This window comes from Rhinolophus sinicus, linkage group LG10 (genome assembly GCF_036562045.2).
Source record: "Rhinolophus sinicus isolate RSC01 linkage group LG10, ASM3656204v1, whole genome shotgun sequence".
NCBI classification, from domain to species: domain Eukaryota; kingdom Metazoa; phylum Chordata; class Mammalia; order Chiroptera; family Rhinolophidae; genus Rhinolophus; species Rhinolophus sinicus.
This window is the reverse complement of record NC_133759.1, coordinates 35,806,924-35,834,755: the sequence shown is the minus strand read 5'-3', so window position 1 is coordinate 35,834,755 and position 27,832 is coordinate 35,806,924. Positions and strand designations below refer to the sequence as shown.

Sequence of the window (27,832 nt, the reverse complement as noted above, 5' to 3'; positions counted from 1 at the left end):
TTGTAGATAGTGGTTTTAAGTGCGGGGGGAAATGTAGAAGTTACTGTGGTTTGTAGAGGCACTCATTTTTCCAACAACCAGGTTTTTTAAAGTAGTTTCTGCTTAAAGAAGACCCCTTCACACTTTTTGTAAAGCTGGTTTAAGGTGACGAGGGACCAGGGACATGTACCTCCGCCACAGTAAGAAGGTTTGTGCTTTTGCTCTTGGGCCATTTTGCAGGTACCTGAGCAGACTCCTGCTCAGTTTTTCCTCCAAGGTCCTTAATGGGGTTTTACAGCCTCTGCTGGGCTTTCAGCCTCTCACTGAGGGAGGAAGGAATGCCTGTCTTTTTGCGAGCGTCCTGCTCCCACTTGTAGGTTTTTGTGTTAGGTAGTTGAGGACCTGAGGGTCCCAGGAGCCAGCAAGAGAAAACTGCAATGTGGGGTCACTCTTGTATTCCAGTTCCAAATTTCACACACTGGGCACCACAGTGTTTTAACATGAATCACCATCCTGATCCGTATCCTGAGGAGCACACCCAGAAAGTCAGTCTAGCCCAGGGATAGGCTATACATAGGACACATGGGGGGGCGGGGTCGAGAGGCGGGGAGGGGAACAGACAGGAGACTGAGGCAGAGGCCAAGGGCCCAACAGAGAGAGCCATGTGCGCAGAGTGAAGCCCCCGACTATGTGCTGGGACCGATAGAGCACGAGTGAGGAGATGGTGGTCACTAAACTCTAAATCCACTAATGACAGCGAAGGTTTGTGAAGGGCCAAGCCCGTGGTAATGGAGTTCTTATTCTAGGAAACTTGTCTGAGCTGTCCTATCTTTATCCAGGAACCCCCAGGGGGTTCTCTGAGAGTGGAAACAGAAGGAATTTTCCAGTACTCAACACAAGGTGGCGCCAGACACCCGTGGACGTAATGAGATCCGCCCCTCCAGGTGGCTCCAGAAGCTGGCGAAAGTTTCCTGAAAGGAGTGAGTCAGGCCAGATTCAAAGGAAACTGAGATCTGCATCCACAGAAAGTTAGCCTAAGGGAAAATAGGGCACACAGAAAATAAGAGGGGGGAAAATGTAAGAAATGGGAGGAGAAGCACAGAGACTAGACAGACAGAGGCTTCAATCTCTCTGTAGAAGGATCTTAAAAGAACTTTGCTGCCAAATCCTTGGCAGGACAGAAGCTAGGCAAGTGCGGAAAGATTGCAAGTGGAGAAGCCCATGAGGAGACTCTGCAGGCCTTCAGAGGGAACGGGGTCGTGGCCTAGGCCAAGGAATGGTGTTGGTGGGGAAAAAGGCTTTTTGACTAGTGTATTGACAGTAACTAACTTACACTTACTAGTATTCTTCATTGATATCGGGAGTCAATAAGCCCAACAGCATCGTATAACAAGACTCAGTAGAAATGAATTCTATTTATCTTCTTGGAGAACTCGTTGTATTAGCATTTGCTCTTTGTATGTATCGTAATGGGCTCATGACTTCAAATTTATTGTGTCAACTGATGTCAGCCAAGATTGTCCTTTTGGATGCTCACGTTGTCCCAACTTTGGCCAGTGGGAGCCCTTTTAGATTGATCATTGTGTAATTTTGAATGACCAATTATTTAAAGCTTTGCTTCTGGCCCAACAGGTGTGTATGTTCTGAGATTGCCTTGTACTCTTTAGCCCCAGAGCAGACATGGAATCAGGTATCGCTCCAAGAAACCTTAACTCCTTTTGGGAGAAAAATAGCATTAGAAACCAAAATCTGGGCATTAAGTACATTATGAGGTAACATTGCTACTGGGCCATTTTGGGGGGGAAGGCCAAAAATAAACCTTTTAATTTAACATTTTATAAAGACACAACTTCATATTGATATGTTCAAGTCCGTTCTAACAGTACTCTGCTCCTACCCAAATTTTTCACTATTTTGGCATTCCCTTTCATTAATCTTGAAATTTAGGCTCCTATCGAAATAAACATAATTATTTAGTTGTTCTGAAAGCTTAAGAGAATAGCTCCAAAAATATATACACCATCAATTCAAAGAGTATTAATACTGAATAAGTTTTTCTTTTAAACTTTCTATTCCTAAGGACTTGTTGTGAAATTACTTTGTTCCAGAGTCACTCAAAATCGCCTAAACTGTGTAGATACGCGTATGTAAGGACTTATCTGACAGACAGTTGTGGTTTACTTGTTTCCATTCATTTTCATTTTGAGGAGGCTGCAACCTGCCCCCACCCCCACCTCCATTTTCTGCTCTTCCTTTTCGTTTTTCATGACTTACAAATTCCCAATATACTCGATAATTTACTTAATAATAACAACTACTGTTACTATTTTAGTTTGTATTTTTTAATTAGTTTCAGGTGTACAAAGCAACATAATAGTTAGACATTTAAACCCCTCATAAAGTGATAATTCACCCCCAAGCCACTACCCCTCTGACATCTTATATAGTTGTTACAATACCATCAACTGCCTTCCCTATAATGTACTCCACATCCCGTAACTACATATACCTATATATTTAGTTATAGTTGACATTCAGTATTATTCTACTTCAGCTCTTCAGGTGTATAGCACATTGGTCAGGCATCTACACAGTCTCTGACGTGATCCCCCTGATAAGTCCAGTGCCCATCTGGCACCTTACATGATCTTTACAACATTGTTGATTATATTCCCCATACTGTATTAACTATCAATTTGTATTTCTTAATGCTTTCACCTTTTTCACCCTGTCCCCATATTTTGTAGTTTTATTATTTCCTCTTTTCCCTGATTGGAATGCAAGCCTCCTGGAGCAGCAGTTTCTGTTCATTGGACCCTGGCAGTTGTTCCCTGAAGGCTGGACTAAGAAAGCTAGGCTTCATTATGGAGTCAGGCGCACTCTATTGGGTTGAGCAAGAGCAAGAACTGCAAGACATGGTCAGTCTTCATTGTTGCCCTGTTGCAGTTATTAACCACACCTCTTTTTACTGTTAAAGTATCCCAGAGGAGAGGAGAGGAGGCCTGGGGAGTCAGGACATAAGTGCTCCAGGAGAGAGGAGGACATAACCACTACGGAGGTGGCAGCCCCTCTCCTACTGGGGACTGGCTTCATGTCTGGTAGGTGGTTGGGCCTCAGTGAACGCATGAGGACATGAGAAGATAATGGAATAATCAAGAGAACTTTCTCTATCCCAGCAAGAATGGATGGACACTGGGACTAACTGTGAGAGACTCAGGCAGAGCGAAGTCATTGGTCATTTCTGGGTGCTAGACTTGGACAGGTGACAGAGGGACAGTGCCCCCAGGAGGACGGGCCAGGAAGACAGAAGAGGGAGAGTGATGATCAGTGTAGTAGTACAGTCTTTCGTTTTTAAAAAACTGAAAATATGTTTCCAGTTTAGGTCAACTATAAAATTAATAAATACTCTTCGTGACAGAGTCAAACACAGAAGGATGGACAAAATGGTAAAAAGGAAAAGATCCTCAGCAATCTCCTCTTCCTAGACAGAGCCCATCCTTTGACTGCTGGAAACCCCACCAGGTAGAGAGAGGGTTGTAAACCTCTATCTTATGTATAGAGGAAAACACCTGGCTAAGGCACTTAGATTGTCCCCATCACTGGGCTGACTGGAAGAGGCCCAGGAAGTGGCCGTGGAGACAAACCAGCTCAGAGGCTCCAGAGCTGGGAGGGGTGGGAGCTAAGAAGCGGGGCACGGGCCTAGCCCATCAGTCCTTTTACCCCTCAAGAAACTTAGCACCTCCATTCCTCTCTGACCCTTTGTTCTTATCTTCATGGAGAAGAGGGGCCTGAAGAGGCTTCCAGAGCTAGGCCCTGGCAGCGGCTAAGGATGCCCTGGGTAAGCGGTCTTAAAGAACAGAAGTCCCTACAGGGATTTCCTGTGGCGTGAGGCCCCCAGGAAGACCAGGTGAGGCTTTGGCCTGCTGCTTCAGTTGGGGTTGTCATGTGGCCAGAGCCTGTCCCCCACTCTTCCCCTGCCCCATCCCACACCTCCTGACCAAAGGTTGTCTTCAGGTGCCCCTTGGACTCATAGTTTTTGATATAACGAGAACCCCAAAGACCTTTTTTTTGGAAGAAACCAAAAAGATTACCCAAGATTGCCCCTTTTATTCTTAATTCTACACTTTAACAACTCTACATGAAAAGGAATACAGCAAAATCACACTTATTATTGACATCCTTCCGCACTGTCATCTCATCATACACATACATTTTCGCTGCTGTCCTCAGTGTGCACACACTATTTACCCTTTATAATATTTCATGTATCCACAGCGTTCATGCACGTCCCATTTTCAGTGGGGCTGTGGCCTCCATCCAGGTCATTGTAGAGCAGGCTAAGCCATTCACCCCTGTGCAGGCATTTGGCTTGAAGTGAAATCAACACCAATGTACCCATCCTTCCTTTCCTCTTCAAGTTTTCTTCTAGGAAAATGGAATCTCCAAGCCAGCTGGTATATAGAGTCTCTGATCATTCCTGTTATATATTTATATACTGCTCTTCAGAAAAGCTGAACCAATCGCAGTGTACAGTGTCACCAATTTCTCTACAGCTCTGCCAGTACTGGAGATAGGAGATAGATAGATAGATAGATAGATAGATAGATAGATAGATAGATAGATAGATAGATAGATAGATAGATAGATAGATAGATAGATAGATAGATAGATAGATAGATAGATGATAGATAGATGTATCGAGTTAGAGATAGATAGATATATGTGATGTTGTATTGTTAATCCCATTTTATAGATGAGAATACTGAGGGCCAAAGAGACAGAATCATTTTCCCTGGCATCATTCAGCTAGTGGATAACAGATAGACCCAGTTCTAGAGGCACATCTCTTGACCCTACTCAGTGCTTTGCCTGCCAAACCACTCTGCCTCTGACAGTTACTTCTACACATGGGCACAGCAGGCTCTTCTGACTTCTCTTGTCCTTTGTCCATGGAGGAGAGCAGAACACAGCCTTTCACCTCATGACTCCTGTGTCATGCAGACCAGGTTTCTCAGCTTCAGCTGGGCCCTTCCTTACATCTGCTAGATCCAGGCCTGAAGAGTTCCTCAGAAGACAGCATGCTCATGGTACAGACTTCCATTTCTTCCTTTCTGCAGCTGGTTAACTTTTGGGGTGAATTGGTGATTTTCTGAAAAATAATTTTCATTAATATTTATTAGATGAATAGTAGTAGTAAAGTAGTAGTAGTTGTAGAGATTATCACAAAAGTCTCAATTACTTGATTAATTAACTTTCAAGCAGCAAAAAAGCCCAAAGGCAATTGTAACTCCTAGATCAGAGGCTTCCAATACTTACTGTCAACTCCCAGTTCACTGAGTAGTTGATCTGTTGGGACTCTGCTTTGTCAATGCTCCTCTCTGTGGGACTCTGCCCCACAAAAGCCCAGAATGTAATTCTGGTCAAAAAATGTAACATTCTTCTACCAGAGAGCTCTGAAAATAATGACCTGGTCTGAGATGCTCTACGTACAGCTCCTAGCAGGGTGCCCAGTCCAGAGATGGTGCTTCAGAAACACAAGTCCCTTCCCTACTCATATTTTATGTTCTTGACATCTTCTCCCAGTGACACCAATACCTAATCATAACTGGTTGTAAAAATGCACGTACCAACTTTTTAGAGGGATACCCCCCTCCAACCATTGCTAGCCTGCACACCTCCACCAATAGGCTCTTCTTCAGTTATCTCCCACGGCCCTTCCCATCATCACTCTGAAGAGTGACACGTAATATGCACAGATAAATAGGTATAATGGTTTCCTCCACCTCAGTCCCCAGGAGACATCAGCTTCATTGAATCAGTTGCCCTTGATCCTTGTTTGTAAAGAGGGAGCTTCGGGGTCTCACCCTTAGTGTTCTTGGGCAAATAATGGGAAAGGACACTGTACAAGTGGGGCTCACTGAGTGGGGGTGTCTGTGGAATCCACCACCAATTCACTGTTACTAGTCCAGTCAGATTCCCAGGACACTGGCTACCTAAATCTGCAATGGTGATGCTTGATTATTTTTTTAATTCTGGAGCAGTGCTGTCCAATAGAAATATAATATGAGCTACATATACGATTTAAAATTCTCTAGTAGCACATTCTAAAAAGTAAAAAGAAACAGGTAAAATTAATTTTAATAATATATTTTATTAAAAAATAAATATTTCAACATGTAATCAATATAAAATATTAATAAAATATTTTACTTTCTTTTTTGGTACTGAGTCTTCCAAATCCATTGTGTATTTTATATTTACAGCACATCTGAATTGGCACTAGCCACATTTCAAGTTCCCAACAGTCACCAATGGTTAATGACTACTATATTGGACAATACAGTCCTAGAAGATTAATGCAAAACAGCATAATCTCAGAATTTCAGAAGGTGCAAAACTGTTGTCCCATAGGTTAGGACAAACTTTCCAGCAAGGTTCAGCTAATATATATATTTTTTAGCTTGAATTTGTTTTCAACATTTAAAAATCAGGAGATTTCTCATGGAAGCCTGGATTTTTTGGTTTCTCATTTAAAAGTTGAAGATCTGGTAACACAGGCTCACATGCATTCCCTCTTGGCAGCAACCTGCTGGAACTGACAGGCACATGCCTTCTTTAACTAGAATATGTTTGCCCTGGTCCCCACCATCTATTCCCACCGAATTACATTCACGGCACTGCACAATTTTTGGTGTTGTTGTTCTATTCTGGACCCCAGAGACATCTGAGCTCACAAACTCCACTTTCTATGAAGCACACAAAGTCATACTTGGGATGGTCCATTGAGGAATGACTGACTTGGGGCCCTCTCCATGCTGGCTACCCACATTACAGTGGAATGTGACAGCGAGAAAGAATAAAGTGAGTCATGCGAAGGAAAGGAAGACTCTTTAGCACCAAAGTCTCCATCTCCATGAAGCAATTATGGATGGAAGACAAGAAAAAGAAATTATATTTTAAAAATAGAGAATATACACTGAGCAGTCTTACTATAATTTTTGTTGCATATATATTTCTGCTTTAGACTATATTTAGACTTGATGATATTCACTTGAATAGAAAGACATTCCTTCTCTTCCACCCTGGCATGAATACATAGGGCCTATCCCCACTGGAAAGCTTCAGAACTGTGGTCCAGTGTCCTCAGAAATAAGATACAAGCCCTAGGCTTGCAGGGAGCTGAGAAAACAGGGGGTAACCTAACCTTGGGTAGCCTGTGGGCAGGTTCAGATTGTCCCCTGCCCACATTCACACACATGCACTTCTCCCTGAGAACCAGTGAGGCTCCTGGGCATGTGAATTGAATATGTTGTGTTGGAGCAAGTTACTGGATGTAGATGCTGTTATAATCATGGGAAGGGGCCACGAATGCTTGGCAGGCCAGTCCAGAAGAGTAAGACTCTGCATGACTCCTGAAATGCCGAATACCTTGGTCTGTGCAATACAACTGCTCTCTTGGCCTGCCAGGTCCTGGGGACAGGCAACAGTGGCCTAATGGGACTAAGGAAGGTCCCCACTCCTTGGAAAAGGGAGGTCTCTCAGCCCCTCTCATTAGAAGAGAAATCTTGCCGTGCTCTTCTCCCCTCTTTCCCTCTTTGCGTAAATGCTGTCAACCCAGGAAATGTGTGCCCATGTCCAACTAAAGCCCAGACTACATCTGGTCAGTGTCATGCTGAAAGGAAAGAAATCTTACCAAAGTGTTGGGGAGTACCACCCCAGGGCAGCAGGAGTAGCGGAGCAGCTGGCCCATCTTCCAGATGGAGAGCGGCACAACCACCAGTATCAGCATGAAGCCAACGAATGCAAACAGGGCCAGCGCCAGAGGGAGGGTCTCTCCTGGGAATGGAAAGACAGGAACAGGCTTAGGAGATGCAGTGAAGAAGAAATCTCCAATCCTGGGCCTCCCTCACTCTCCTGGAGTTGGCTCAGCACATTCGCCAAGACGGCAGATGCCAACATCCTGAGATTTGATGTATGCCCTAGTGACTAAAATCACCACCAGTAAAACCATTTTTTCCACAATCCAGATTAAGACTTGGTTTCCAGAAAGGCCCAGGGAAGGTTAAAATCTTTTTCTTGGGAAGGGAAAGGGAGGAGCATCAATGTTTACACCACTAGCTGTGGCTGTGTCAGCGCGTACCTCGGCGCCACTGCCAGGAGGAAGGCGAGTGCCAGGCCCCGGGCAGGATGAGGGGGAGGTGCCAAAAGAGAACAGCACAGAAGGGAGCTGGGCGGTGACTGAAAACAAAGTGTGTTTCACAATTTGCTTTTGGCACAGATTCACATTATGGAGAAAAATACTGCGTTGAGAAAACAGCCACATAATAACTACGATATATCAAGCCCCTACTATGGTTAAGTGACTTGGCCCAGGTCACACCGGTTGGGCTGGCTCCAAAGCCTATGGTCATTCTACTAAGTAAATGGCTGAGGAAGTACCAACTAGGAGCATCTGAAGGTGCAGAGAGAGGATGGGTTATTTTTCCCATCACTCTGTTCGATGTAACCTTTCAGCAACTCAGTTAGCCCCTCTGGGCTTACCCGAGACATGAAGGGTGGCACAGCCAGTGAGGCGGCAGAGAAGCAGGTGGTCTCACATATGTGGCTGGGGACACCACACTTTGTTTTCATGCTTTTGGAAGATATTTTGGCAGTACATATCAGGAGATATACAAATGTTCATACCCTTTCATCTCCTCCTATGAGTGGATTCCAAAAAAAAAAAAATAGCTCCAAGAAAGGAAACAATTATATGCCAAAAGCAATTTATAGCAACATCTGGACCTAGAGGAACAGCTTCACAATCAGTGATCCTCTCTGCCCAAAGTGGCATATCTACACCTCCCACCATATCCGGGCATGCTCTGTGCCTTGTCTTCATAGCACGTACCATCAAGGGAAACTGTCTCCTTCATTTATTCGTCTGGAGCCTGTCTCTCCAGCTAGAAGGTAAGCTCCATGAAAGCAGGGACTTCCCTGCTGTATCCCAGGTACTGAACCAGAACTTGGCACATAGCCAATGCTCAATAAATACTCATTGAATGAATGAATCCATCAGAGAACATCATCTTCAAAAGCAAATGGAAATGACCTAAATACCCCCAATAGGGGATGATTTAATATATTTTGGGACGTCAGCCTGGTAGGTTAGGAATTTAGCTATTAAAATGAGAATTAGGATATATGCAAGCTTGTTCACTGCAGCATGGTTTGTAGTGACAAAGGACTGGAAAGCACAGGTTATACCTATTAATAGGGTATAATTACATATATTTTGGCACATCTATATATTGGTTTATTATGCATCTTCTTTAAAAATGAGGTAGATCTACAGTTTTTTAATCCAGTCATCTACCGGTGGGCATTTCGGTTGTTTCTGTGTCTTCGCTATTGTGAATAGCACTGCAATAAACACAGGGGTGCATATATTTTTTCTAATTAGTGTCTGTACACCTGAAGCTGAAGTTGAATAATATTGAGTGTCAACTATAATTAAATATACATATACCGTAGTCACGGGATGTGGAGTACAGCATAGGGAATAGAGTCAATGGAATTGTAACAGCTATATATGATGTCAGAGGGGTAGTAGACTGGGCGAGGGGGTTATCACTTTGAGAGGGGTATAAATGTCTAACTATCACATTATTTTGTATACCTGAAACTAATAAAAAAAATGAGGTAGATCCATGTGCACTGACAGGAAAAATGGTGCCAGTGTACTAGTAAGTGAAGGCAAGCAAGCTACAGAACTTTGGGCCTGTGAGTACTGGCTGGTAGAGTAATGCCAAGCTCACCAAAACAAACCTCCTGAGGGCACAACATGTATATCTTAATATACTTCTCTGTTTGAATTTTTTAACAAGCTTGACTTCTATGGTTTTAACAAGTAGTATAAAATGGTAATCAGAAAATCTACATGGGAAATGTTATGGACACTTGTGAAAAAGCAGGTGCAAAGCATATGTGCAATATGACTACAATATGTGTCTACACATGGGCGATGACAGAAGGATCATACCCCTTTGGAGGGCAATCGGGGATCAGCAGTCAAAATTCAAATGTGTGTACCTCTGACCAAGCAACTCTACTTCCAGCAATGTAACCTTCAACTATACTAGCAAAATGATCTATGTACAAAGTAACTAATTAAAGTATTGTCTGTAATAGCAAAATACTGGGGAAAAAACTAAATGCCCATAAATAGGGGCTAAAGTAGTTATATATGCAAACAATGGAATACTATGTAACTGTAAAAAGAATGAGGAAGTCCTTTATAGATATGGAAAAATCTACAAGATATATAAAGGAAAAAAGACAAGGTTCAGAACAGTGCATAGAGTATGCTATTATTTGTGCGAAAAAGAAGGGATTATATATATATATAATCGCATTTACTTTATATGCGTTTAAACGTCTTTAGGATATATTACCTATAGGGGGGTAGGAATTATAAGGATGGAAAAGATGAGAAGAAAGGAGAGTTTCCACATGTATTTTATCATTTTTTGAACCTTATGAATATACTAAATATTCAAAATAGTAATTACTTTTTTAGAAGGCTAAAAATGTCACTAGTAGTATTTGAGTGACAGAATTATGGGATGTGTGCTTTGTTTTGTTTCTCTTTAAAGGTTTTTTAAACATTGTGGGTTTTAGACCATAAAAAATTCAAGGGAAAAAAATTAAGTCAAACAAGAGGAGTCTATAGGCTTCCCATAAAGTCCCTTCTAGCTGAAAGCAGCTGTGATACTCAATGGGCTGCCTCCTCATAAGGTCTGAATCTCAAGCCCCCAGCTGCTTCTCCTGCAACCCAGCTGATTCACAGGCAGATCCACCTGGTAAACCAGCCTTGTGACATCTGGCCTCAGGCCTAGGGAGCTTTCAGGGGGAAAGTGTCCCAGTAACTGCTCAAGTGACCCTCACCCGGACCCCAGGGGGGCTCTCCCACGTCTAGGGGAATTAGAGTGAAGCACACTTTCACTACGGGAACTCATCAAGCCTGGGGACTGGGGGAGGCAGATCAGTGAAACCAAGGGGAGACTCAGAACTGAAGGACCCAACAGGCAGCTGAGTGTCCACCAGGAGGGACTGTCACCTGTGCAGGACTCCAGGGAACAGACAGGCCATCCTTACCTTGCACCTTGACACATTCTGCCTGGCTGAAGGCACTCTGCCTCCCAATGACCTTCACGAACGTCTGGGCTTTCACACAGTACACAGCGCCTGACTCCATGGTTACCAGGTGCACTGGAACGCCGCCGCTCCTTACAGTTTGGACGTGCTCCTTTAGGAGACCCGAAAACAGTTAACACATTGAAGAAAACAAGACAGGAAAGGAAGAGAAGAGCCAGGGAAGGAAAGCTGCAGATATTTCCTTTCCAGGATGCATACAGAATGTTCTTTCTTGTTAATTCATTTATATTTGTGTATTTAATAAGCATCTATTATGTGCCAAGCAGTGTGGTAAGCACTGGAACATAGCATTGAACAAAACAAAGTTCCTGCTCTCATGGAACTTACATGGGGGAAGAGAAACAGTATATAATATTTGTCAGGGGGAAATAAGAAAAATGAAGCAGGGCAAGAAGGTAGAGCAATGAGGAGGTACTAAACAGAATGGCTTGGGAAGATTTCTCTTATAGGATAACATGTGGGCAAAAACCTGAAGGTCGGAAATATGACTGAGCCAGGGGCCTCGCATGGCCACTGCTGCTAGCGGGGGCAGGAGGCAGTACCCAGGAACAATGGAACTAGTGAGAGTGCCTCTTCAAACAGCCATCCATCCACCCATCCGTTTATCCATTTATGCATCCCTCCACCTACTGTGTTTCCCAAAAATAAGACCTACCCAGACAATCAGCTCTAATGCGTCTTTCAGAGCAAAAATTAATATAAGACCTGGTATTATATTATATTATTATATTATAGTATATTATATTATATTATATTATATTATATTATATTATATTATATTATATTATATTATAGTAAGACCCGGTCTTATAGTAAAATAAGACTGGGTCTTATATTAATTTTTGCTCCAAAAGATGCATTAGAGTTGATGGTCCAGCTAGGTCTTACTTTCGGGGAAATGCAGCATACCCACCCCCTGAAGCCCATGCTCCACATCTGAACCTGTGGAGGCTTGTCTGGGCCAAGCCCAGATGACTCGGTATATCCTCCTCTAGCAGCACTGGCCCTCCCAGTTTCCAAGGGTGGGGAGTGGGCTCCATCCCAAAGAATCTGAGGGAGCTGCATGCTCCCTCCTGCCCAGGCCCTGATCTGTTCCCCATACCACTCCATCTGCTTGGCTGGCAATGCCATGTCCTACCACTGAGCCCTGACCCAGCAGGAATAAATACTGGAAACTATTGTTAATGTCTGTTCCATCTACCCATATCACCTTTCAGGGGAAGCTACCCAACCTACAGCCACTTTTGCGTGGGTACCGGGGCATGTGCCCTGCCCCCCAGACATCGCTGTGAGGTCAGGGGTGCCCCTAACCTGCAAAGGGTCCATCAGAGGCTAGCTAGCAACATGTGACCCCTAAACTTGGCCTGATAAGATAAGCAGGACCAATCAGATTTCCTCTCCTGGGAATTGGTCTTGGATACCTGAATACCTGGAGCTAGAAGTAGGGACAAAGGGAAGAGGACACAGTGAGGGGAGCTTGAGGAGTTGGTGAGGCACAGCCACAGGAATGTGTAGCAAGAAGCGATGAGGAATCGGAGCGTGGGAGTAAGCTGGGGAGAAGGTCACAGAAAGAGTACAATAGGAAGGACCCACCAGAGGGAAGCAAGGCTACAGCCTGGCTCTGGGTCAGCTCTGGTCATAGTTCTGTGAGCCCCCCTTATCGTACCATATAAATCCTCATGATAAAGTCTATATTTTTTGTGTGCTGAATGGAGTGGGCATTGTCACCATAGCAGCTTGCGTAGGGCTTGCACAGTCTGACTGTCCCCTAGTTCCTGCTCAAGCTCCACTCCTTGTTCTGCTATGACTGCTGCTCTTTGACTATTCCCTCTGGGAGACCTGAGTCCCCCACCCCCAAGCCTACAGCAGCCATCCCACAGGGCGGGGCAGTGCTCCATCTAGGCATTCTGGGTGACCCACCGGCTTATAATTAAACAGGTTTATCCATAAGCCAGCTGCTGGCTCTCTGCCCTGACTTCTGCACCCTGCCCAGATACACACCCTCAAGAGGCCTGTGCCAGCCAGCCTCAGATGATTTTGAAATCATCCAGTTGATCTGGAACACCCTGGTCTGCTGCCCCTCAACATACCAGGGAGAATGGCTGAGAAGACAAGCTGATGAAGAAGAAGAAATGCATTGAAAAAGTATTGTGGATCCAACTATGTTAGAGTTTAGAGCAAGGAGTCAGCCCCCATGCTTCAGCAAATCTGGCCTGAGAAGGTTCCCAGCCAAGGCTTGGGTTGGACCAAGGTAGTTCTTTGAAGAGGAGGCTATTGGGATTGTCAGCCTTTCCCACACTTCACTAAGGCCTGCTCATCCTCGGGCCACCCCAGTCAGTGAGCACTGCAGGGGCTAGCTTTTCACACCCACTTCTCAGAGGTCTGTGACACCTCCCCCAAAGCCTGACTCAAACACCATGTTCAGAAATCTCACCTTGGCACCGGGCTCCCTCCTCCAGTAAACCACAAGGAACTCTAACTGGGGCCCCAGGTCTTCCAGATTAATAACCAGGTGGAATCCATCTTTGATGACCTCCATTCCAGGTGGGGTTAGGATGGCTGTTGGCAAGACAAGAGGAAAATCAAAGCCAGCCCCAGAAAGGACTAATTTCTCTCCTAGAAGACCATGACCAAGGCATCAGTGGAAATATGCCAGGGAGGGGGTGGATGTAGCTTCACAGCAGAAGCATGGATACTAATACTGTCCTGTACTCAGCAGGTGCTCAGTAAATGCTTTTTGAATGGTAAACAAATAAAATGTTTAAAAAACTACAAAGACTTAAGTACAATTCATATGGATTAGTGATATGTACTATCTGCTGATAATTTTCAAACATTAGCAAATCAACAGCCTGTGGATGGTTTAGCCATTCTATTCTCTGCCCAATTCTTCATCTCATATCCTTAATGGGGGATGTTGGAAAATCAGAGGGTTTTACAAATTCCAATAATCAACTCTGGAAATGACAGCATAAGCACAAACACTATCTTTCACATTGCTGGATCCCAGATAGGTTGGCCAGCAGCCTCATGGACACTTTCCCATCAGCAGACCAAGAGCAGAAGGGCCCACACAGGCAGTCCCTAGTCCCTGGCTAGTGGTGATAGATCCATGCTTGCCTCTCAGATCCAGACACTGCAGGACCAGAAGGGCCACCCTGATTGTTGGCCGTGGCTTGGGAAGTAGAATGGAGTGTGTTCTGGGCTAAATCCCTCCCCTACCTGCATTAGGGTCAGTGGACATTCAAAGAAAGTCGGTTCCTGTAGGGAGTTTGCTGAGAGCAAAGCATTTCTTGGCATTCTGAGGAGCTGCCTAGAGAGGACAGGAGGACTTGGAAAGTCAGGGACCAACTGTGCAAAACATACCCACTTCAGAGTCTTCATGTAAGCACAGAGCACCACTAGAACTACCTCTGAAACACCTCCAGAAGGAAGGGAGATGTTTGACTCCCAGTTTTAGGTCAAACATTATTAGAATTGGATCCTCTGATCTCCATCTTTATTGAGAATAGAATTAGAAAAAATGGCCTAAAGTCATTTCAATTCAGAGAATATTTTGACAGTGTTGGGGCAGGAACCTCTGTGCTATGCACTCTACATACTCATGTAATCCAGCCGACTAGTTTAAGGAATTAAATACTATTCCTGTTGTGCAGATGACGGAACTGAGCCTCAGAGAGGTTAAGTGACTTGCCCAAAGTTACACAGTTAATGGCCAGAATTTGAGCCCATGTCTTTTCCAAGCTTCTAGACTGCTGTGTGGGGTGTTTAGCTTCTGTACTAGTGGATTTCAATTCTGGCTCTGCATGAGAATAACCTGGAGAGAATTTTAAACTCCCCATGAATAGAATCCTCATATATCATTTAAATCAGACTCTGGGGATGGGCCCCAGACATAAGTAGTTCTAAAGATTCCCCTGTGACTTGAATGTACAATCAAAGTTAAGCTCTGCTCTCAAAAAGTCTTCCGTGTAAGAGTAGGAGATCTTTTTCAGGATAGCCTTAAAACTAGACTTTTCGAATATTTGGGGAGAAGTCAAGGTAGCCTTTTTCCAAGAACAGTCTTAATGCCCTTAACAGTCACGATTCCATCCCAGCTCTGTAGCTAACTCCACCTGTACAGGGGTCACACCGGCCGGCATCTTCCACTTTCCAGTGTAGGTACAGACACTCCTGTTCCTCAGCTCCTCCTACTGCGAGACATTTTCCTGTTTATATCGGCTGTCTCCAGCACAGGTTGCTACTGTACACCTCACTCGCACAGTTTTGTAGGCGCTTCCTTGTCTCCCTCTGACCCATGCCTTCCTTTCCAACAACAGCTGCCAGCCCCCACCCATAGTTTTGGTTGGAGCCTTGTGCTCCCAGAAGCCAGAGGAAGGTGGTGCTGGGTGCTCCCTGGGCACTGCAGGCAGAGGCAGAGCTGCACCACCTTCCAGTGCCCTTCAGCCTGCCTGGCACTGGGATCCCACTGCTTCCATGTAACCTCCCAGTGCCTGGGCAAAATAGCCCACATTCTGCACTAAAATTCCCATTGGTTTCACACTCCAATGGTCCCACCTCTTCTCAATAGCGGAATGCTATGATAGGATAGCACAGCACTGAGCACTTAAACATTTCATATTATATGGTCCCCGCAACTACAGCGTGAGGCAAACTGTTGCCCTTCTTACAAATGAGGAGTCAGGGACCCAGCTATCGATGGCTGAGCTGGAATTTGAACCATATCTGTCTGACTCTAGAGGGCCAGCTTCCCCTTCAAATTTACCTTCACCTGCCTCAGCCCTTCTAGCTTGGGTTCACACACTCCTCCGTAACCTTTGACTCATCCCATTACTGTTGATGCTGCGCCTAACCTTCCGTTGTCCTCATTCACAGCAGAGGATCTTCTGCCACATCAAGAAAACAGGTCAGATTGTCACCCACACCTGTCTCAGGGCAGGAGCTGCCTTGCTCCTTCCCACCTCCACTCAACCCTCCACCTGGCAGCCTAACCACCATCCCCATTGTTCCATGAAGCCACTTTCTCAAGAACCCATTTAGGGACCTCCTTCAGGCCTACAGCAGCTCTTCTGTGTGCCTATCCATGACCCTCTACCTGCCGAGCCACCTACTAGTGCCCTTCCTTCCATCTGCTTTTTAAACCCTGAGGTTTCCCAGGATCCTGTTCTCCTTGTCCTCCTATCTTGTACCTGGACAATCGCATCTGCTCCCAAGCCTTTAGCTACTAACTTTATGTTGTGTGCCTGGCCTTGACCTGTCTGAACCCAGGGCCTGATTTCCAGCTGCCAATCAGACGTCTTGGCATGATATCTTGTAGGAATCTCAATCTCAAAGAGCCCAAAGCCAGGACTCTCTAGTATTCCTCAAGAACTGTCATCCCTCCTGGGTTCTCTGCCTTGAATGACACTCTCACAACCACAGTTGGAAGCTGGACACCTTCGTTGTCTCTCCCAACTCCATCTCTCAATAACTCATCCTTAAGCTCTGTCCCAATTCAGCCATGTCTCAAATTCGTCATCTCCTCCCTATCTCCTGCCCCACTCCTGGGAGCAGGACCCATCTTGGCTTAGCTGGCATGTCACAACCACCTCCTCACTCTTCCCCTGTCCTGTAGGCTTGTTCCTTTCCACACAGCAGCCAGAGTGATTGTTCTGTAAGACACACCTGGCCTAGAGCCTCTCTTCTTCCATGTCTTTCCTCTACTGAGTTGATCAAGCTTCATGTGAAAGCACTTTACATGTGACCAGCTGCTTCCTGACCCCCTGGCCATTCATTCCATGCTCCTGCTGTTCCCAAATAAACACATCCTTTTTACATTGGCCATTGCTTGTGCTCTGCCATATTAGGCCGCCTCGCTGTATTCTTCCCTTAGGTCTTTCTCAATCATTTTTTAGGTGCTATTACTATAGAAAAGTTATTTCCCAGTGACCTTGGAAGGGCAATTGTTCTGGTGGCTCTGTTAAATGTATAGATTCTATTGCCCATAGAAGCTGCTCCTACAGGCAACAAACATGGGTTAGCTAGGCACTAGATGAGAGTCAGTATAAGATTTACTGAGGCATTATCAGGGTGGAAAGAAGCAGTTCTAACCCCATCTCCCCACTTCCAGAGCAGCTTTCCTTCCAGGTTCTCAATAGCAGTGTCTCCACTACCTGCAGACCCTGACCGAGATAAGGAATGACTTCAAAGCCTCTTGCAAAACGAGAAATAGGGCATGTAGGAAGCAGTTGGCAATTTTTTCATTTGACCGGTTCGTGTTGTTTGTGTTCACAGTACTCTCTGGGTTTGCAAGACTAATTTGATGCTGAAAAGAATCCTGAAAGTCTCAGAGAAGCTATTTCCTGAAGGGGAGGCTGGTGGCAGTGGGGGAGTAAAGAGAGAAGTATCTTACTTGAGTTTCGATTAAAAGGGTGCTTCGGGGTGCTCCAGGCTGAGGTCTGTGAACCCAGGATGGCCCTGACACGAAGGTTGTATGGCACAGTGGCAGTGATGTCATCAGTGATGTCACACTCAGGATCTTTGGTGGATGAGCACCAGCTGCTAGGGATCCAGATGTGGCTCAGGTACAGGCTCTCATACTCTCTGGCCAAGGAAAGGAAAGCACAGCCTCACAACAGCCCCTGCTACACAGGCTCAATGATGGTTGCAAGTAACTGCCTCATTCACTCACATTTTATGAGTCAGCAAAATACAAGTAAGCATTTGTTCCACACTCCAGTTCCTCCACTCTGCTCCATGACCAGCCATTCATTCTTCCTTACTCCTTCTGTGACCAGGCAAGGGAAACCGAGGCGTGAACCCCAATGTATCCAGATCTCTCCATCTCCATGTTCACCACCCCAGTCTCAGCTACTGTCATCCCTTGCATCGCTATGATCTCCTGACTGATTGTCCAGCTTCCACTCCTGCAATTCTTCAAACCATTCATCACTGAACAAATCATGACATTTCTATCCTTAATGGCTTCCAAACCACTTAGAATGGAATCCAAACTCTTCCCTATGGCTTACAAGACTCTCGGGCCTCTCTCTCACTCCACCCCCACACATGCTGTTTTTGCCACACTGTCCTTGTTGAGCTCTTTTTACCTTAGGACCTCTGACTAGCTGTTCACTGTGTCTCAAATGCTCTGCCCCTGCTGTTCACATTGGCTGGCTCCTCCTGTCCCTCAGATATGAGCTTAAATATCACCTCCTCAGAGAGGCCTTCCCTGACCACCTAATGAAAGGGAGCCATGGAGTCAACTCTCTATTGCATCAGCCTTTTAGCTTCCTCCTAGCACTGATTACTACCTGACATTAGAGCAGTGCTGCCCCATAAAACTTCCTGTAATGATGGAAATGTTCTGTATTGGTGTTTGGTGTTCATATGCTAGCCAGAGCCACATGTGGCTAATTGGGAACTTGAAATGTGACTAGTGTGGCTGGGCAACAGACATTTTCATTTAATTTTAATTAATTTACATTTGAATAGCTATCTATTTCTAATGGCTACCACACTGGACAATGCAAACCTAGGTTTTTGTTTCCTTTACTTTTTTACTGTCTGTCTCCTCCTCTAAATGTAAGCTCCCTGTATCCAGAAACCTTGTCAACTGTACCCTGCACCTAGAAGAATGTCTACATATGTAGGTGCTCAGTTTCTATTCATTGTTAATGAAATATATTGAGCACCTTCTCTGTCCCTACTGCTCTTCAGTGGATCAGAGGCCTAAACACATGCAGAGGAGTAAGAGCCTGCTTGGTGCCAGGGCCAGCTGACCATTAGGGTCAAAATTTTGGCTCCTAGGGACAAGCTCATAAACAGGAAAACTGAGGCCTCCTCCACCCTCCAACAATCTGAGTCTCCAACGACTTATCTACCTCAAGTCAGAGTCAAACTCATTTCTTAAGATTTTCTTCAGCATTAGGAAGTGGACTCACTGTTGAAAAGAAGCTCGACCATAATATGTTTGTACACATTAGGGTCCCCAGAGAGTTCTCTGTAAAATCCTCAGGACAATGTCTCTTGCTTCTTCAATTCTCCCAATGTTCATTCAGACAGAGGCGGCAGGTCACTAGAGCTAATCTACCCCTGGGCTCAAAAAGCCTCCTTCAGCTCTGAAATAAGGGCTGTCCCTCCAGCAATCAACTACTGACTAAGGCAGAAAAACTACAACCAAACAAACTCACCCCTGGTACTCAACAGAATAGTGTATTACTTCTCCAGGCACAATCACTGGGCTCCACATCAAGAGATGCTTCATGTTGGTTGATTGTACAGAGAGGTTCTGAGGGGCAGGCAGAACAGCAACTCCATCTGGAATCAAGGCAGATAGACAGGCTGACAGGTGGGCTCATGTTGGGGGAATGCCACAGCTTTAAATTAGTTTGTAATGAAAGGCTTCACATGTTTATGAACCAGAAACACCTCTAATTTATTATACTTGTGATAATGCTAAATTTTTCCTATCATCATTTTAATTCTACCTTTGGTGATAAAATGGCATATTAATATTAATATTAATAATGGCTAATATTGTTGAGCACTTACCATGTTCTATCTAGACCACATGTTAGGTTGGTACATGATTATCTCATTTAATCCCCATGACCATACTGGGAGGTAAGGACTATTAGCTTGTCCACTGTGTAAATGACAAAACTGAGGCACATTGTTTACAACTCTTATGTCAGATCAACCTAGATGCCTTGTCTCTGCCACTTACTATGTGATCTTATGCAAGTTTCATAAACTTGAGCCTCCCATCCCTACTTGACACACCCGTACAGGCTCCTGCCAGCCTCTCATCACCTCCCTCTCCTGCAACTGTCATCTAAAGCACATCCCTTCGCATCCCCCAACAAGGCCAAATGGGGCAACAGCTGACAGTTGGGAGGTTCAGGCTGTGGAGGGTGTCCAATACAAAAAAACACCGAGATAGCTGGGAGACTCTGCCCAAGGCAGACTGCAGGCCCCTAAGCCAGCCTGGGACACAAGTGTCTACTCATACAGGTGTATGTGGTGTGCCGTGAGCATGTACATAGTGGGTCTACAGTTCACACAGAGAAGAGGCCTGGAAAAATGAACCTGCGGGAGCAGCCGATTGGCTCAGTTGGTTAGAGCACAGAGCTCATAACACCAAGGTGGCCAGTTTGATTCCCACATGGGCCAGTGAGCTGCGCCGTCTACAACTAGATTGAAAACAATGACTTGGAGCTGAGCTGTGCCCTCCACAACTAGATTAAAAACAATAACTTGACTTGGCGCTGATGGGTCCTGGAAAAACACACTGTTCCCCAATAAAAAATTAAAAAAAAAAAAATGAACCTGCACTCGTAGGGACTTTGGACAGCCCTGGAGCTCATCCTTGTATGTAACCCAGGGTGCAATCTGGACCCTCTGCTATGGTCCTTCTCTTCCTAAACGCTCTTCTTTTAATGCCCAACACCTGCCTCCCTTTGCTGTTATAATTGCAGTGATAATATCTGAGAGCACAGTGGGAGGGGTTGGGGGGGTCTAAGCCCTTCGCCCAGGGCTTTTCATCTCTGTGCCTGTCTCCAGACTGGCACCTTTGTTCGTTATCATGCTCTGTGACCACGAGGGGATGGGGGTTGCTGGGGACACCGCACCTGCTTCCCCTGCTTCTTTAATGTAGAACCCTGGTGATATACCGCCATCCTACCCCCAGGATCCATGGCCTGCCCCGTGAGGAAACACCTGTGGTACCCACAAGGGGAGCTTCCTGTCCTCCCCACCCCTAAACTTGCAATCACCAAAAGGATGAAAAGAAAAGAGCCAGCTGCAGTGGAGTGGCACAGGAGGGTTGGGCATGGTCCTCTCTGACATCCATCCTCTGCTAAAGTATACAAAACATTTCTCTAGTCAGCTATATAAAGCTATCATTCATAATTTAATAGCTCTGAAAATGAAATCTCCAGGCCCAGATGGCTTCACTGGAGAATGCTACCAAATATATATATTTTTTTAATTAACAGGAATTTTACACAATCTTTTCCAAAAAATAAAAGAGGAAAGAACATTTTCCAACTTATGTTATGAGGCCAGTATTACTCTGATACCAAAATCAGACAAAGGCAGTAGTATATATTTTTAAAAACAAAAAACTATAGACCAATATATCTCAAGCACTTAGATGCAAAAATTGTCAACAAAATTTCAGCAATCCATATCCAATAATGCATAAAAAGAATTGTACACCATGACCAAGAGAGATTTATTCCAAGTATGCAAAGCTGGTTCAACATTTGAAAATCAATAATCGAATCCACCACATCAACAAATTGAAGAAGAAAAATCATACAATAATATCAATTGACACATAAAATGCATTTATAAAATTCAATACCCATTCATAATAAAAAAGGTGTTTTTTTTCTTCAATTTAGGAACAGCAGGGAATTATCTCAACTCGATAAAGACCATCTACAAAAAATCTACAGCTTACTTAATGGTGAAAGACTGAGTGCTTTCCACCTTAAAATCAGGAAAAAGTCAAGGACTTCCACTCTCACCACTTTTCATCAACATAGTGCTGGAAGTTCTAGCAATTGCAATAAGGCAAACAAAATAAGCAAAAGCACACAGATTGGAATGGAATTAATAAAACTTCCCCTATTTGCAGATGACATGATATGGCTATGTAAAAAAGCCCAAAGAACCTATAAAAGAAAACTCCAAAAACTAATAAGTGAGTTCAGCAAGTTCACAGGAGACAAGATAAACATAAAAAATTAATTGTATTTCTATATACTAGCAATGAACACTTATACACTAAAAATAATAATACAATCGTCTGTTGGTATCTGTGGAGAATTGGTTCCAATAGCCCCTTTTTCGCCCTCCCCCAGATACCAAATTCCTCGGATGCTCAAGTCCCTTATATAAAATGGCATACTATCTGCATACAACCTACGCTCATCCTCCCATAAATTTTAAATTGTGTCTACATTATTTATAATATCTATTACAATGTACATGTATATAAATAATTGTTATACTGTATTGTTTAGGTAAAAATGACAAGAAAAATAAGCCTGTACATACATGTTCAGTAGAGGCACAACCATCATAGACCTAACTACATAGTGCACATCAGCAACAATGTAACAGTTTTTTTGAATATTTTTGATTGGCAGCTTATTGAATCCAAAGATGAGGAAACTGTGGATACAAAGGGCTGACTGCACTATTTACAACCACTCCAAGAAAAAAGAAATAGGTGTAAATCTAACAAAACATATATAGGATTTGTATGGGGGAAACTCCACAATGCTGGTGAAAGATATCAAAGAAAATCTAAATAAATGAAGAGACATACTGCATTCGTGAATTGGAAGATTGAACATAGTTAAAAGGGTAATTCTCCTAAAATTGATATACAGGCTTAACACAATTTCTATCAAAAGTTCAGCAAGGTTTTTTGTAGACATAGACAAACTTTTTCTAAAATTTATAAGAAAAGGCAACAGAACTAGAAAAACTAAAACAATTAAAAAAAATAAAGTGGGAGGAATCAATCTAGCCAATTTGAAGTGATTACATAATTACTTCAGTAATTAAGATTGTATAGTACTGGCAAAACAATAGACACATAGACTGATAGAATATAATAGAGATCTCAGAAATAGAACCATACAAATATGCTCCACTGATTTTTGGTAAAGGTATTAAAGCAATTCAATGGAGGAAGGATAGCCTTTTCAACAAATAATACTACCGCAATTGGACATCTGTAGCCAAAAAACAAAAAACAAAACATGAACCTCAAGCTTAACCTCACACATTACATTATGCAAAAATTAACTCAAAATGGATCAGAGACTTCATGTAAACTCTAAAACATAACAGAAAAGCTTCAGGGTTAGGCAAAGAGTTCTTAGACTTGACACTGAAAGTAAGATCTATAAAAGGAAACTTTTATAATTGGACATCATCAAAATTAAAATCTTTTGCTCTGCAAAAGATCAGGTAAAGAAGATGAGAAGACAGGACATCAGACACATGGTGTTATGAGGGTTACCCCTTGATCTCTCACCTTGAAGGTACAGGTTGAACAGCTATAATTCAACAAAGGATTGCCTATGCAACATACAAATACATCTGAGACATGTGCGCATTGAGATATCTAAAGGTGGGTGAATCAGGGTGAACAGGAGAGGAGGGAAGGGAGAAGTGCAGAGATGGGGCCATGGGATGCAGCCCGGAGCTCACTGGTCCCAGGAGAGAGGAGAATTGAGACTGCATGTGTTCTCTTTGTGGCCCCAGCAATCCTGCCTGAAGGATCAGCATATAGTTCAGATCCACCCACAGATCAGACAGAGACCTGGGACAAAAACCAAATACAGAACGGTGAATACAATGCAATGACTACAGTCTAACAGGCCTCACTGCCAGGCAGAAAACAAAGCCTCAGAGCCTGGCCACCTCTCCCCCATGCCTTCTCAGTGTTAGCAGCAGGCTCCAGAAAGAAACGGTAGAAGCGTTGGATTAAAGAGCAGAATATCTACAGCCCTGAGAACTGGGGAGACAGTTCCTGAACGGCAGACACATACTGCGGCTAATTCCAGTGACAAGGGAGGAGCTATAGAGGCAAGGTAGCTGGATTATGGCAGTCGCCATTACTCAGAGGAGAAGAAAGCCACAAACACACCAGCCACCTCTCCCAGCCCACCCCACCCCCACCTTTCCCAACTGATCTCAGCAGGGGTACCCGGGGCTGCTGAGGCATATAGCTATGGTTGCAGGGGAAGCACTGGGATTTCAGGGACTCAGAACCCCATCTCCCACCACATCCTCTCACAGGGGTGGTGCCCTGAGACCAAGGCAACCTGATCACAGAGGAGATGCCGACCTTCCCCAGGAAATCTACCACCACGAGAAGCTGGAACAGCGCTACCTACTGGAAAACTAAAGAAAGACCTCTTCATATCAACCTGCTGCAGAATTCACTCCCATAGATGCCCAGGAAGAGAAATAACTCATTAACTACCAGGAATAACCAAGGTAACAAAGCAGCAGAAAGAAAATGAAATAGCTCCAGAAAGTACACTTAAAGACATGGAAATATGTGACTTAAATGACAGAGAATTCAAGATTGCAATTCTGAAAAAAACTCAATGAAATGCCAAGAAAACTCAGATAGGTAGTTAATGAACTCCGAAATAAAATCAATAAACAAAATGAATATTTTACCAAAGAGATTGAAATTTTTTAAAAGAACCAAATAGAAATTCTGGAGATGAAGAACTCAATAAAAGAGATGAAAATTGAAATAGTAAGCTTAGGAAATAGAGTTGATCAGAGGGAAGAAAGAATTAGTGAGATTGAAGACAGAAATCTGGAAATGACACAGATGGGAGAAAAGAGACACTTGAGAGTTTTAAAAAATGAAGAACTCTACAAGAACTATCTGACTCCATCAGAAATAGCACTATAAGAATAAAGGGTATACCAGAAGGAGAAGAGAGGGAGAAGGGCACAGAGAACCTAGTCAAACAAATCGTCAACAAGAACTTCCAAAACCTATGGAAAGAAATAGATCCTCGAATCTAAGAAGCAAACAGAACTTTAGGATAGTTCTGTTTCAATCCTAATAGCCCTTCTCCATGGCACATTATATGGAAGCTGTCAAAAATTAATGACAAAGAGGGGTGGCTTGTTGGCCCAGTTGGTTAGAACATGGTGCTGGTAACACCAGGGTTGCCAGTTCAATCCCCACATGGGCTACTATGAGCTGTGAGAAAGAGAGAGAGAGAGAGAGAGAGAGAGAGAGAGAGAGAGAGAGACAGAGAGACAGAGAGACAGAGAGACAGAGAGACAGAGAGACAGAGACAGAGAGAGAAAGAAAAAAAGAAAGGGAAGCCATTGTTTTAAAAAAAATTAATGACAAAGAAAGAATTCTCAAAGCAGCCAGGGAAAAGAAGATGGTAACCACAGAGAAAAGCCCATTAGATTACCATCAGAATTTTTAAGAGAAACTCTACAAGCCAGGATGGAGTGGAATCAAACATTGAAACTATTGAAAGAAAGAAATTACCAGCCAAGAATAATATATCCAGCAAAGTTATCCTTTGATATGAATGAAAAATAAAGACCTTTCCACATATACAGAAGTTGAGGTAATTTTCCACCACAAGACCTGCATTACAGGAAATACTGAAAGACGTTATTCTACCTGAAACAAAAAGACAGAAGGATACAAAACTATGAGTAAGATGACTAACAGACAGACAGAAGCGGAAAATAACAAACCCTTCACAGAATAGGGCACTGTACACTTAAACATAGTATAAAGGGCAAAGGAGATAAAAACATAAAAAAAGAAAAAGAGAAGAAGAAGTCAATCTGCAACTCAGAAATGAACTCACAGCATAAATAGGGATAATTTGTGACAACAAAAACATAAAATGGGAGGGAGTAAAGGTCTGAATTTGCAAAGTGGAATGGAGATAAGATGCATGCTGAAGAAAGAAGACTACTATATATATGAAACTTTCTTTTACATAAACTTAGTGGTAATTACTAAAAAAAAAAAAATTCAGAACTGAGATACATAACATAAAAAAGAGGGAACAGAGGGAAAAAATCAGAATATCACCAAACTAAAATAACAGACAGAAACACAAAGGCAAAGAAACAATGGAAACACCATGCAACAAGAAAACAAAAGATAAAATGGCTATAGGAAATCCTCATATATCAACAATCACCCTAAATGTAAATGGACTAAACACACCAATAAAAAGTCAGAGTAGCAGATTGGATCAAAAAACAAAACCCAACCGTATACTGTCTTCAAGAGACACATCCCAGCTGCAAGGACAAATATAGACTCAAAGTGAAAGGGTGGAAAACAATACTCCAAGCAAATGGCATCCAGAGAAAATCAGGTGTAGTTATACATATATCTGACAAAACAGACCACAGGATAATAAAGGTAACAAGAGACAAAGATGGGCATACTTATCAATATATGTAATCCCAATCAGGGAGCACCAAAATATATAAAGCAACTACTAGCAGAACTAAAGGGAGAAACTGACAAAAACATAATTATAGTAGGGGATCTAAATACACCATTGCCAGATATGGATAGATCATCCAAATATAAAATCAGTAAGGAAATAGCCTTAAATCACACATTAGACCAAATGGACAAAATAGACATTTAACTAGCCTTTCATCCTAGAACACCAGAATATACATTCTTTTCTAGTGCCCATGAAACATTCTCAAGGATAGACCATATGTTAGGACACAAAACTAATCAACAAATTTAAGAAGATTGAAATCATACCAAGCATATTCTCCAACCAAAATGCTTTGAAATTGGAGATCAATTGCAAAAAGAAAAAGGAAAAAACCACAAATATGTGAAGATTAAACAACATGCTACTAAAGAATGACTGGGTCAAAGAAAAAATAAAATGAGAGATCAAAAATTACATAGAAACAAATTATAATGACTATACATCAAATCAAAATTATTGGGATAATGCAAAAGCAGTATTAAGAGGGAAATTTATATCGTTACAGGCCTATCTCAAGAAACAATAAATATCCCAAATAAACAACTTAACATTACATCTTAAAGAATTAGAAAAAGCACACATGAAACCCAAAGTCAGAACAAGGAAGGAAATAATAAAACTTAGAGCAGAATTAAATGAAATAAAGAAAACAATAATGCAACAAAGAGCTGGTTCTTTGAAAAGATTAATAAAATGGACAACCCCCTAGCTAGACTCACTAAGGAAAAAAGGAAAGACACAAATAAACAAAATCAGAAAAGAAAGAGGAGAAGTTACAATGGATACAACAGAAATAGAAAGAATCATACAAGAATACTATAAAGGACTATATGCCACCAAATTCAATAACCTAGAAAAAATGGACAAGTTCTTAGAAATATATAACCTTCCTAGACTGAATCATGAAGAACTGGAAAATCTAAACAGATGGATCAACAGTAAGGAAATTAAAACAATCATCCAAAACCTCCCCAAAAGCAAAAGTCCAGTACCAGATGGCTTCACTAATTAATTTTACCAAAGAGTCAAAGATGATATAACAACTGTCCTCCTCAAACTCTTCCAAAAAATAGAAGAAGAAGCAATACTTCATAAGTCGTTTTATGAGGCCAACACTACCCTAATACCAAAACCTGGTAAGGATAACACACACAAAAGAAAATTACAGATCAATATCTCTGATGAATACAAAGGCAAAATCCTAAACAAAATACCAGCAAACCTAATACAATAATATATTAAAAGGACTATACACCACGATCAACTGAGGTTCACTCTAGGGGCACAAGGATGCCTCAACATAGGCAAATCGAACAATGTGATACACCATAGAAACAAAATAAAGGATAAAAATCATATAATTATATCAATAGATGCAGAAAGAGAATTTGACAAGATACATCATCCATTTATAATTAAAACACATAATAAAATGAGTATAGAAGGAAAGTACCTCAACATAATAAAGCCCACACATGAAAAACCCTAAGCTAATATCATACTTTATGGTGAAAAACTGAAAGTTTTTCCTTTAAGATCAGGAACAAGACAGAGATGTCCACTCTCATCTTTATTATTCAATATAGTGTTGGAAGTCCTCGCCAGAACAATCAGGCAAGAGAAAA

At 42.8% G+C, this 27,832-nt stretch overlaps 1 protein-coding gene across 2 annotated transcripts in view; it reads right to left on the bottom strand.

Moving 5' to 3' along the window:
• Window positions 1–2,305: 2,305 nt before the first annotated feature.
• IL20RB (interleukin 20 receptor subunit beta) overlaps window positions 2,306–27,832 on the bottom strand; it is a 36,541-nt gene continuing 11,014 nt past the window's right edge. Inside the window, exons 1-7 of one of the 2 annotated variants that reach the window (XM_074312892.1) lie at window positions 19,347–19,473; window positions 17,846–17,941; window positions 17,567–17,757; window positions 13,610–13,734; window positions 11,116–11,266; window positions 7,673–7,815; window positions 2,306–5,128 (exon numbers count right to left, since the gene is read on the bottom strand). In XM_074312892.1, the coding sequence (XP_074168993.1) occupies window positions 4,997–5,128; window positions 7,673–7,815; window positions 11,116–11,266; window positions 13,610–13,734; window positions 17,567–17,757; window positions 17,846–17,922 (819 nt within the window). In that variant the 5' untranslated portion in view covers window positions 17,923–17,941; window positions 19,347–19,473 and the 3' untranslated portion in view covers window positions 2,306–4,996. Of the gene's footprint in view, window positions 5,129–7,672; window positions 7,816–11,115; window positions 11,267–13,609; window positions 13,735–17,566; window positions 17,758–17,845; window positions 17,942–19,346; window positions 19,474–27,832 lie in introns of those variants that run through there. The other variant, XM_019747909.2, reaches the window with a different exon arrangement.